Raw genomic sequence first — 12,709 nt, forward strand, 5'->3', positions numbered from 1 at the left:
AAACATTTTTTCCAAATCATTTATTTCAAAGAATTTCTCTTGTTTTCTTTCTTACAAAAATGAGCTACGAATTAGAATGTTAAATCACCATTTTTAAATGTCCGAGGAGTGTATGTCCAAATTTTTAAAATGTAAGTTTAAAAAGTTTTAAAATGCTAAATTCAACCTTTCTAGTGTTGGATCCAACATGTTCAAAGTGACAATCTACCATTCTGAAAAAGTAGTAACTCTTCGGCCCTTTTTACATGGCGGCTTAACCCATTGTCGACTGGAACCGGGTGGTATCCTGTATTAAGCCTATGGGAACTAGAGAATTCAGTAGTCAACGGGTTAAGAGTTTAGTTTCTAGAGTGATAGAGAAGAAAATAATATGTCAACAACACTTTAATCTTCGAATAATTGTTATTTTTCCACTCAATCATGCGGTTAAATATGAGGGGGCAAAATTGTATTCAATTTATTGAATGCGCTATAAGACTGAATTTCAGTAGAGCTATCGATAAAATTTGGAGAATATTAATTATATATATCGAGATTAACTTAGAGCTGATCATTTTAGCTATTTTATTTTACTCACCCGAAGTCTGTCTTGGGCTTGCACGAACAGATCACAACGATGTAGGTTTATTATTCAATTCAACGGATATACCACATGCTTTGCGGGAGATATAATGTTAAAGGTTCTGGACCGAAAGCTGGCTTTTATACCAATGTCGTTGAACAAGCCGCGGAAGCAGACCAATACTGTTTGAAGACGTATTAACACTGAGGGCAGTATATAAGGCTTCTTTTCCAATATTTTGATTATACACTGTTACATGCAAGAAAACAAAATAGAATCATGTATAATCTGAGATTTTTTCTATGTTGTTCATTTATTGATGTAATTCATAAAGTGTCTTGTATCAAAAATCTTGTTTTATATTACTTATTGTGATCATTTCTTATTATGTGAATTTCTTGTTATGTGAAATTATGAGGAAGGAAATAAAATATTATTTTTTTTAAAAAAACTGCAAAATTATTGAATAAAGGGAAAATAGTAGCTTGGCCTAATCATGGAAATAACAGGCCTACCGATGTGACTTCCCTGGGTAAATACCATCTTTAGTAGAAATGATGTTGAGCAACCGTATTAATGAGTAGTCTTTTTCGCTTTACTCTATTTTACTATACCTGTATTAGTTGTAACACTCGATCGGGTCGAGTATATAATTAACTCCGTTATTAAGGATATAGGCCAATTTAATTTCATGAATTGTACGTTAATAAGCCATTGTAGAAGGATTAGGGCAAAAGTCTCTCTTGAAACAGTCACCATCTTTTACCAACAATATTTCACCTCTCAAACTTACTTAACCCACACAACTAATTTATAATCCCATAGCCTCTATTTTACAAGTAAGAGTACACTAGTAGGATTGTTCAGTATAACACGGATTTAGGATTGTTTCAAACTTACTTATAAGATGATATAAATAAAAAAGACACAATAACACACCTTTACTTCTTTTTTTTTTACTTTATCAGCCGTTGTCAATCCACTGCAGGATGAAGGCCTCCAAATGCCTCTGTTCAGTGCCTGTTGGTGCCAATTTGTCTCTCCCCAGAACTGTTGCAGCTCGTCTCGCCATCTTTTTCTTTGACGTCCTCTGTTTCGCTTTCCCCCATATGGTGTCCAGTGAGTGATTGCTGAGCTCCAGCGATTGTCATTTCTACGGCTGATGTGGCCCGCCCAATTCCATTTCCTTCTCTTCACTGTTTCAAGGATGTCCTGGACTTTTGTCTGTTCCCTGATCCATTTGTTCGTTTTTCTGTCTTTGTATGTGATGCTTAGAATACTTCTTTCCATTTTTGATGTTAGTGTCCATGTTTCTGCAGCGTATGAGATTGCTGGGATGATGCACTGGTTATATACTTTCTTTTTCAGGCATAATGGAAGTTTTCCTTTCATGATGTCGCCGTATCTGCCGAAGGCTTGCCATCCAGCTTTGATTCTTCTTCTTATTTCGTTATCTTGATTTTTGTCTTGGAGGGAGAAACGTTGTCCTAAGTAAATATACTCCTCTACTTGCTCCATTTTGGTACCGTTCACTTGGATTTGTTTTGGATCTTTGGCTGATCCTGCCATGACTTTAGTCTTCTTCATGTTCATTTTGAGGCCTGTTAGTCGGCTTTCATCGTCCAGTTCTTGCAGCATTATTTCGAGGTCGTTTAAGTTGTGAGAATCAAATGCCTTTTCGTAGTCTACGAATGCTACGCATAGAGGGATGTTGAACTCTTGGCATTTTTCTTTCAGTTGATTAATGGTGTGGATGTGGTCCATAGTTGAAAAACCCCTTCTGAAGCCTGTCTGCTCCCTTGGTTGGTTGTTATCAAGGATTTTCTCTAGCCGGTTGGTGATGATTTTTGTGTACAGCTTATACAGGTTTGAGAGGAGGCTGATGGGTCTGTAGTTCTTTAGGTCTCGCTTGTCCCCCTTTTTGTGCAGAATTATCATTGTGGCTTCTTTCCATTGATGTGGTATCCTCCTTGTTTGCATATACATGCATTGTAAAGTTTGGCTAGTTCGTTAGTAATTGTGTCTCCTCCTTCTTTGATTGTGTCTATAAGTATGTTGTCTGGGCCTGATGACTTCCCTCTCTTCATTTGATTTATTGCATGTTGAACCTCCCAATCAGTTACAACTGGGATCTCTTCTTGTGGTTCTCCTGGATCTTCTGTCTCTTTATTGCTATTGTATAGTTGTTCATAAAACTCTTCAATTCTTTGAAGTATCTGGTCCTGATCTGTGATTTCTTGTCCATCGTTGTCGAGGAGGCTTGTGATTTTCTGTTTTCCATGTGCTAGTTTCTTGTAAGTTTTCTTCAGGCTTCTGTTTTCCTCAATTGTGGATTTGATCATTGTTGTGTTGTAACTACGGATGTCTTCACGTAGCTTTTTCCTTACTGTTTTGCAGGTTTCTACGTATTCAACATTGTGGGTGCCTATGCCTTCTGCTTTCATGTTCCTTCTTTTTTCCATGAATTTTCTGGTAGAATCTGATATCTTGTTTTCACGGGTTTTTGGTTTTTTCCCTGCGATCTTTATGGCGGTTTCTTGGGGTTTTTTCCACTAGCAGATCAGTCCATGTTTCAAGAGATCTGTTTCCTTCTTCGTCTGTGCATTTGTCCGTCAGGAGTTGTAATTGGTTTTTCAACTCCAGTTGAAATTCTGTTCTCTTCTCTTTTAGTTTCTCTAGGTTGATGCTACTTTGTTTTGGTTTTAGGAGTTTTTGCCTCTCTAGTCGGGTGTTGATCTTCATCTTGCCCATTACCATCCTGTGGTCACTTCCCACGTTCACCTTATTTATTGTTTTCACGTCTTGGATGATGTGAGGATTATCAGTTAATATGAAGTCAATTTCATTCTTTGTGTTTCCGCCTGGGCTTTTCCATGTCCATTTCCTGGATGCTCCTTTTTTAAAGAAAGTGTTCATTCTTTTCATTTTGTTGCTAATGGCAAATTCAAGAAGTCGGTCACCCCTGTCGTTTCTTTGTCCACTTCCGGAGGGGCCGATTGGGCTTTCTTCTCCTTCCTCTCTTTTCCCGACCTTGGCATTAAAGTCACCCATGACTATTGTAAACTGTGTTTTACTGCCTTTCATCACGTCCGTTATTTCATCGTAGAGTTTCTCTACCTCTTCATCGTCGTGTGTTGAAGTTGGAGCATAGACTTGGATAATCTTGATTTTGTATCTCTTATTGATTTTATTGTTATTTGTGCCAGACATTCATTTATTCCTTTTATTTCAGAAATGTTACCGGCGATGCTTTTGTGTACCAGGAATCCTACTCCTGCTTCACTATTATTCTTCTTTCCTATATGGTAGAAATGGTGCCCGCTTTTCAGTACTGTGAGTTCTTCTCCTCGTCTGCGGACTTCACCCAGTCCGACAATATCCCACTTTATTCCTTGTAGTTCTTCCTCGAGTTCCAGTAGTCTCTCTTCTTGAAGTAGTGATCTTACGTTATAGGTTGCAATGTTCAGTTTCCATTGGTGGCCTGTCCGAACCCAGGGATTCTTAGCACCCCCTGCTCCTTGCTTTATTGGGCCGCCACCTTGGTCCGGAACAAATGAGCTGCTGGGGACTGGGGGCCTTTGCTTATTTGTGTCTGTCATGCTGGTTTGTGTGGGCCTACCCATCCACGCTGGCCCAGTGCGGGTTGAATGGGGGATTTTACATCAGAGCTCCGACTCGTAGGTTGATGGCCTTACTGGGCTACGAAGTCAACCTCTCCGCCTATTTTCCCATAGGTGGGGCTATTTAACCCATAGATGGAGCTTGGTTGATGGGCGCCAGGGCATGTCCACACACCGGTGGGCCTGCACGCCGCATCTCTGGGGCCCAAGGCTACTCCGAGATCCCTTACAATTTTGCCTGGGACCGTGAGGTACCCAGTTACCGTGTGTTGCCGCGAGGAGGCACTGTAAGAGTCTTGATGGAGGAGAGGCTATGTACTGGCAGGGGAGGCTTACGCACTCGGCTCCCTTTTTCACCTTGCGGTTAGCCAGCGGCAGCAGCTGAAAGCAGAAATTGGAAGCACTATGCTAAAACTACACTATGCTAATCTATCTCTACACACTACTGCACTAGACGCTTCACTACATCCTGTGTCTACTGACACTAACACACTAATACACCTTTAGTTTGCACTGATTTCCTTTTATGAATATAAAACATTTCCAGTCTTTACTTTTATCAATACCTTCTAGGGTATACTTATTGTTTGAATATACCTGTTTTATAATCGATACATTATATAAATTATTCGAAAAAAAGGGCTTATAATTGTTTTTTTTTATTTTGTAACTTCCTCTTTTCATTTCCTAGGAAGCCTAATTTTGGCCAATCAATGTATACATAAACAGATAAATACGTACATAAACAGAAATCTCTTCTCTTTTTTTAAAGGGCATATCAATGTTTTTGATACAAGGGACTATTATTAATATGTATTGGTGTATTTTATAGACTTAAGGATTTTTTTACCCCTCAGAATATTATTTAATATTTATTATGCAATATTACTTCCTCATCTGAACTATTGTACTATAATTTGGGGCAATACTTTCAAATCAAACTTATCAAAATTGTTTATTTTACAAAAGAAAGCAGTTCGTCTGTTGACCAACTCTCATTATATGACTCCAAGCGCGCCACTTTTTGTTAAATATAAAATTATGCCTCTTTTCGAACTGATAAGATTTAATACCTGGATTTTTATGTATAAATATAATAAAGGCGCCCTTCCAGAAGTTTTTTCTAACATGTTTCAAACAAACTCAAAATTCCACACTCATTTAACTAGACAACATCAAGATTTACATAAACCCTTCTCTAGATTGCATTATGTTCGCAATTCAATTAGATTCACAGGGGTGTATGAATGGAATTTGTTAAGTAGTAACATTACAAATAGCACAACACTATCCAGATTTAAAGTATTGTGTAAGTTACGTTTATTCAGTTCTTTAAATAATCTCGATCTCTCTTTATCTTGTATTTTTCCTTCCTCTTATATCTTTGCTCCATTCTGTCGTGTGTTTGTGTGTGTGTGTGTGTGTGTGTGTGTGTGTGTGTGTGTGCTTGCTTGCTTGTTATGCGTGCGTGTACATTTAAATTTATATTAATGTTATAATGTACTTGTATATAGGGTCCCGACTACAAGCAGTCTTGCTTCTCAGGGACCCTGACCATTATTACTTTTGTTTGTTGTTGTTATTTGATATCATTCTTCTATTGTATTGTTGTTTTGTATATTTTGTTGTTTTAAATGGTCAATAAACGAAGGGACTTCCTTCCTTCATATTCAATTTAATATTCAATTCAATTCATATATACAAAAGCGATGACGGAACAAATTGTAGGTCTTTCCGTAGAGCAGAGATCAACTTCAATATAATTTTGGACATTTTTATATATTTCACTTCGGGTACACCTAATAACAATTGTGGGAATAACGAAGCCTCTGAATGAGCTTCAATGAGCTTCAACCTGAAATGTACTCAGTGGCGTATATGGTTAGGGGTGACGTATGTACTCCAGGCCCCATCGTAGGCAAAAGGGGGGAAAAGGGAAACAAAAATGGGGAAATGAAGGAGAGGGGACTGATGGATCGTGGATGGAAGACGATACTAACACCTCCCACACGGGGCCAGGTAAAAGTAGCAGAGGTAAAAATGCGGAATTTTTTACCTTTGGCATTTCTACCTCTTACATTTATACTTGTGGAATTTTTACCTGTAACATTATTACTTCTGGCAGTAGTTCCCTTTAACATTTCAATTTCTGACATGTTTATCTCTAAAACTTTTACTTCTGGTGTTTTTACCTCTGACATTTTTACATCGAACCTTCCAACACATTCTTCATTTTCTTTCTATTTGTCAATATAAATGCCATGCATCGTTTAAGACTGCGAGCCCCCCCCCTCCCTCAATCATAATTTCTGATTATGTGAAACAAACATTGGATAATTCAAAGTACTCACATCCACAAGGCGAGGTGCTATTGGAGTTGAAAAGGTACACACTTTGCCTTAATTTGATGATCGCAAAATTAATATCATTCTCATTCGTATTATCATTACTACTACATGTATTTTAGCATTTTTGCTAGTAACAACATTTTGCCCGTCTTCAACCGTTGCAATATATCGTTGCTAATAATTACGATATGAGTAGATATCAATAATAGTGATATGAATATACACTAATTAAAGATAAAGACCAGTTATGGTCATGCGATTGCATTGTGAAAGAAACGTTGTGGAATCGATCAGAAAAGGTTGATCATTTAGCATACAAGTATTGGTGTGAACTGCAAGGTTCTTGAATCATCAAAAGGATAAGAAATTTGGCCCAGTCTTCGTAAAGTTACAAGCACTGTACACAGAAAGATTTATATGGTACTACGCACACGTGTGCGACACGTGCGTTTATCTCTCACAGGCACATAGATAAATTAATTTACCAATTGTATCGATTAGTAAGCGGTTTCCCGGCAAATTTTGTTATCATCATGTACTAGTCGAAATATATTCTTTCACATGATTGGTAATAAGAGCTTCCATTTCATTTTTTGAAATTGGGGCGTTTCCATTACCGGTCTTTACCTTTAAATATATCTTTGCAAATACGTACGATATGAAATGACATACATTGAATTCCAGTGGCACTTGATACTAAAGTTTATTTAGCCCGTTAAATGATTTTTTTCAAAAATATAAGAAAGTGGCGAATCATGAAGAAAACAGAAACAAGATAAATGCTTAGATTTTAAGTTACACTTATTATTATTACTTTCAATGAACTTTCATCTTTTCGTGTGTTATTGTACACTTTCCTTTCTGCTAGATTGTTATTCTATGCTTTCCCTGATCTCTCTATCAAATACAGAATCTCCTTGTATCTTTTTCCAATTTTGTTGCGTTGTAAAATATCTTTATGTACACTCCCGAATGTTGTGGTCTGTATCCATTAAGTGCTGAGCTGTATATATATTTATATAACACGTGGAATATTTTCACAGTAGATACATTATGTACAAAGAAAATTGTGCAAAAAAGAGAAGAATAGAGAATATCAAAACAGTAGAGCCATACGGTGACATTTTACTGTCTAAACAATATTGAGATAACCTTAGCACAGTTATACTGTGAACTAGATATTAGAATATATCCTCCATATTTATAATCAACACAAACATACACGCCCGCACGCCCACACACGCGCGCGCGCACACACGTGTACACAGGCCAACATATACCCTGATGCCGATGAAGTTGTAATTGTGACATTTTTGTTCTTCTCGACAGATAAAGCTTATTTATTCCCATAACTTTTTTGATAAATCTCTATGACCCTCTAGATTAATTAATAAAGTTCCAAAGAGACATCAACTTAATCGTTCAAAAATAAATAAAATGTAACATTTATTTCATGAAAATAGGTAAACAAATATTTTTCAACTTTTGGGGAATAGAGCACGTGCCTATGGGGTCAGGCCAGCTCAACAATCGATCAGACATAGTATTGCGAGGCTATTTGGTTTTAATGGAGGGTTAAAGTATACTATAAAAGGAATAGTTATTATATTATAATACTGCATCGCAGCCAGGGGCTGAATTGTACAATAATTTTACAAAAGTATCTACATAATAAGAAATACATTAAAGGTATTACAAAGTTTTGGTATGGGGTCATGAATTTGGTTCAAATGAACATATTGGAAGCATATACTATCCTACAATATTCAGTGATCGTTGTCGCGGTTGAAATCGAGTCTAAAGTTATGAAATTGTAAATAATTAAAGTTTTATGTTGTATAGCTACCTCTCAAGGTCAATATATTAATTAAGCTATAAAACAATGTTTATTGACTAAAATCGACCGATTAGCTATTCCGGTTTGGAAATTATATATCACAACTACATATTCTAAGATTTTCATGGTCGCAGTTACCATTGTATGGCCGTAGGCGCTATTAGAAATTCATCAAAATTTACCGGGAGCACCGTTAAATTTTTATATTCAATTTTTCTTGAAAACAGAAATGTTTTAGGGGCTAAATCTTATAGTGCTTATAATACATCCACATGGGCATCCAAATATATCAAAATTGTAAAGAATCACCATCCACCCAATTCAAAATTCCCCCAAACTTTGTATTACCTTTAAGCAGGAACATACAAATACGAGTAAACAATCTTCATGCGACTGGAAATTACTCAAAATTGTGATAATTGTGTGTCTACTATTGAAAGAGAAGTATATGTTTTTAAAGGTAAAGACCAGTATTGGAAACGCCCCAATTTCAAAAAATGAAATGGAAGCTCTCATTACCAATCATGTGAAAGAATATGTTTTGACTAATACATGATGATAAAAAATTTGCCGGGAAACTGCCTACTAATTCGTATATTTGGTAAATTTGTTTCTCTCATGGTCTGTGAGATATAAAGGGTAGTCCCATATACATCTTTCTGTGTATAGTGCTTGTAACTTTACGAAGACTGGGCCAAATTTCTTATCATTTTGATGATTCCAGAACCTTGCAGATGCTAGATGCTGGATGATCAACCTTTTCTGATCGATTCCACAACGTTTCTTTCACAATGCAATCGCATGACCATAACTGGTCTTTACCTTTAATGTAAAGATGAAGGTTTCGAAATAGTATTGTGTGATGTAAATGATACATAAAAGGGAAGAGTGAGCCATATTAAAGTAAGCTCCATGTTTTGAAAAGGCAGGTGAAGGGGAGAGGGTGAGAAAGAGGACTAAGAGTGCAAAAGATGGAAAGAAGAGGAGAATAGTGGAGAGAGGTAAATATGGATTGACAGACGGAGGGGAGAAGGGAAACAAAGGAAAAAATATATATATAGAGAGAGAGAGAGAGAGAGAGAAGAGAGAGAGAGGGGTGATGAAAAGAAAGAAGAAAGGGGGTAGGAGGTTATCCACATATACAATACTATGAAATAACACAAAAATTGGCAAACGTTGCAAGGTAATTAGAAATAAATTTCACACAGTAAAAACAAAAAAATTGCTGTTGAATGTATGAGATCAGTTGTTATACTAGGGCCTCTTGATATTCACAAATTTCATGTTTTCTAAAATAGCTGTACATCCAGACATTGTCAATTAAACTTCTTTAACTATTTTACAAATTCTACTTATTGATATTAAAAAAAAAGGAAAATCTTTCAAAATGACTTAAACTCAACGCAAAATATTTTTTTAAAGTATTTGCGATAGCCTAATTCCGCACTCTTGGCTAAATCTAACACAAGTTAGTCCTTTTAATGTCCCTACAACGTCCCTATAGTCCAATTAGTTGGCTCGGTTCCAGTCATCATACAGCGAAAAAGGTGAAGATGCATTGTAGTACCGCTGTATATCCGACCTAGGCTTAATCTCACATGTCCAGTGTAGACACAAACAATCCTTCATCTAAGTCATTGAGAGACAGGTAAATCTGTGAAATTCAAAATGATAATACTATTAATATGAAAATGATAATAATAACAATTGCAATGTTACACCATATCACAGGCACTGATAGCACGTAGGACCATGTATCTCAGACTAAACATTAAACGATGCCTATCAAACTAAAGTAGTATTTTGACCCTGGCTTTAGATCTGAAAGCATTTCTTCCCGGCGTCATTCTGACGCTCACATTGCAATTTTAATGTTGACAAATAAAAAAGGAATTGTCAATATGAGACGTTTATTGCCTCCTTCTTAATTCTATGGAAAAATTGAAAATAAGAAAAATTATGATTATATATGAATACAAAAAAACTTAAATATATATGAAAAGGCATCGGAAGGATATGGGAGATAAATAAATTAAAAAACATAGATAACCATTAAAAAAGGAAAAGAAGTTTCAAGATCATTATTAAGTCAGGGTTTTTCATGATACCTGTTCAACTGAGGTTAATATACCGACGGGATTATATAAATGAATATAACATGGGGAAAATAAATTCTGCATTGGACATATAAAAAGAATGCAGTTGAGTTCATCTTACGTGATTCTTTTTCTAGAATCCTCTCCAAACTCGTGAGGGTCTGATCAAAGTTACTCCGATTCGTAGGTTCCTTCTCCCAACAACCAGACATGACCGTATACCTGAAAGATAAGAAGAAGTTGATACTTATCTAAAAGAAGTGCTAAACGTTTTATTTTCAGGTTCCCATATAGAGTCAAAGGAGAGATTTTTCGTGTAACTTACCTTAGATATATATCGGTGAGAAATATAATCCGCATCTGATGATCAACATCATCATTAAATCTATCCATTATTATATATATATAACAATCATCGTCATGTACATGTATGTCAAGTCTTGATATGGTAGACATTGAATCGAAAATAAATTCTTTGTACTTATCTTTGATGAGCAAATTATTGGATGAACAAATTTTGCAGATGAAAATCATTACTAAATATTTGATCGAAATGATAGGAAATTTTCCAGATATCTTTAGATATTTAAATATTTAGAAAAATATGAATATGTTAAGTAAACAAAATAGACTGCCAGAGTTTTATCAAAATCTTCGTAATGCATGGTACAATTTTTAATATCGAGGTTTGGTTGAGGTAACAGAAATAAAAGAGGAGATATTATGGAAAAATAGTCATATCACATCAACAATTCGACATTATTGTTCTCAATGTGGTACGTAACATGAATGTGTAAAGTGAAGCACGTGATTATAAATGTAAGTTGGAAAGATTCGATTCTGTTGAATAGTAAAGTTGGTATTCATCAATTATTATTTTAGTTCGAATACGCGAAATTTAAGAAATGTTTTCCAAGCCATAAGTTAAATGTATACTGAAATTGGATATGAGTAGCTACAGGAGATTCGTTAAACTACAGTATTCAGTTTGAAGGCGAATTACTTATCCCTCCTGAAAAAAAACTTAAAAAACCTATTGTAACACGTCACTGGGTAAATTATTTGAATATACCTTTTTCATTTACTTGGCAGAAAGTCTTAAATTGTCAATTTCAACAAAAATAATATATCAAGTTTTTTTTAAGTAGTGCTTTATATCTTTCCATCAAATCATAATCTATGCATATGGCGTATAATGGACAATGACCAGTTTGATGTATGTAAAGAAACATAAACCAATTTTATTATTTTGTTAAAATATAATAAGGTTCGAGTTTTTTGGAAAAAAATGGAAAGTTGTTTAATAATCACTTTCATGAGAAAATAGATATTATAACAAAATTAAAAGTTATATTGAAGAAAAGGGAAACATGATAAACTTCATGTTAAATTTAGGCCATTACGTAATAAACATAATATATATCAACATTCTCTATGATGGTAAAGAGTATAATAGTAATATTAAAATTCTGTTTCTTTATTCATTAAAAAAAATGCAATATCATATAGCAAATAAGCAAAGCGTTTTATTGACGAAATACAATGAAATTATTCAAGAAATAGTAAGGTTATAACCATTCATTCATTCATTTCCCTTTGTTATTTATCTTGTGTTTAAAATGTAAATTTATGTAAATATATATGATGATCAGTATGTGATGATCAGTATAGTCTCCAGTTATCCATTTAAGCCTAAAAGCCTAGACAAAGTAAAGCCTAAAAACATGATACTTTACACTTCTTGTGCACAATGACGAGGGCGTGGCATCTGGTAACCATTGTCAACCTCCGTTTGAACAGCGTCAAAGGTCATATTAGGGTACGGCCTCGCACCTTAAATAATAAAAAAAAAATGACAAGTAAAACATTTAATCCAATATATGAATATGGGGCATCTGGAGGTCTTGGGAGGAATTAGATTTAACCACATATATAATTTTCTATCAAACTTTGATAGTACACGCAGAACTAGTGGGAAAACGTTAGACCTAATGTTATTAACATCTGTGACATGTATTGTGATAGGAACAATACAATGAATCTAAAATCGCACTTATTATCGGTGGGTCTTATAAAATGTAGAAAAGGTAACTTGCATTCTCTGTCCTTAACGTACGCCAAACAAATATCAATAATTTTCTATTTGATTACTAAATTCCAATGATATATGTTACTTAAGTTACTAACATCATATGAACCACTTAAAGTGAAGGAAACGTTGTATAGTGGTTCATTCTTTTGACTTT

The 12,709-nt window shown here is 35.1% G+C and overlaps 1 protein-coding gene and 1 long non-coding RNA gene across 2 annotated transcripts; both read right to left on the reverse strand.

Moving 5' to 3' along the window:
- Nucleotides 1-3,055: 3,055 nt before the first annotated feature.
- Nucleotides 3,056-4,161, reverse strand: LOC115925828. Its single transcript, XM_030989805.1, has 2 exons — nt 3,804-4,161; nt 3,056-3,363 (listed from the first exon to the last, which is right to left on the reverse strand). The coding sequence occupies exons 1-2, from the start codon at nt 4,159-4,161 to the stop codon at nt 3,056-3,058; spliced, it is 666 nt and encodes a 221-aa protein (XP_030845665.1).
- Nucleotides 4,162-9,772: 5,611 nt separating this feature from the next.
- LOC115925915 lies at nt 9,773-12,290 on the reverse strand. The gene is made up of 3 exons (XR_004064854.1): nt 12,200-12,290; nt 10,585-10,685; nt 9,773-10,021 (listed from the first exon to the last, which is right to left on the reverse strand). It is a non-coding gene; the product is annotated as an uncharacterized LOC115925915 (long non-coding RNA).
- Nucleotides 12,291-12,709: the final 419 nt, after the last annotated feature.

This window comes from Strongylocentrotus purpuratus, unplaced genomic scaffold (genome assembly GCF_000002235.5).
Source record: "Strongylocentrotus purpuratus isolate Spur 01 unplaced genomic scaffold, Spur_5.0 spur5_scaffold_19, whole genome shotgun sequence".
NCBI classification, from domain to species: Eukaryota; Metazoa; Echinodermata; class Echinoidea; order Camarodonta; family Strongylocentrotidae; genus Strongylocentrotus; species Strongylocentrotus purpuratus.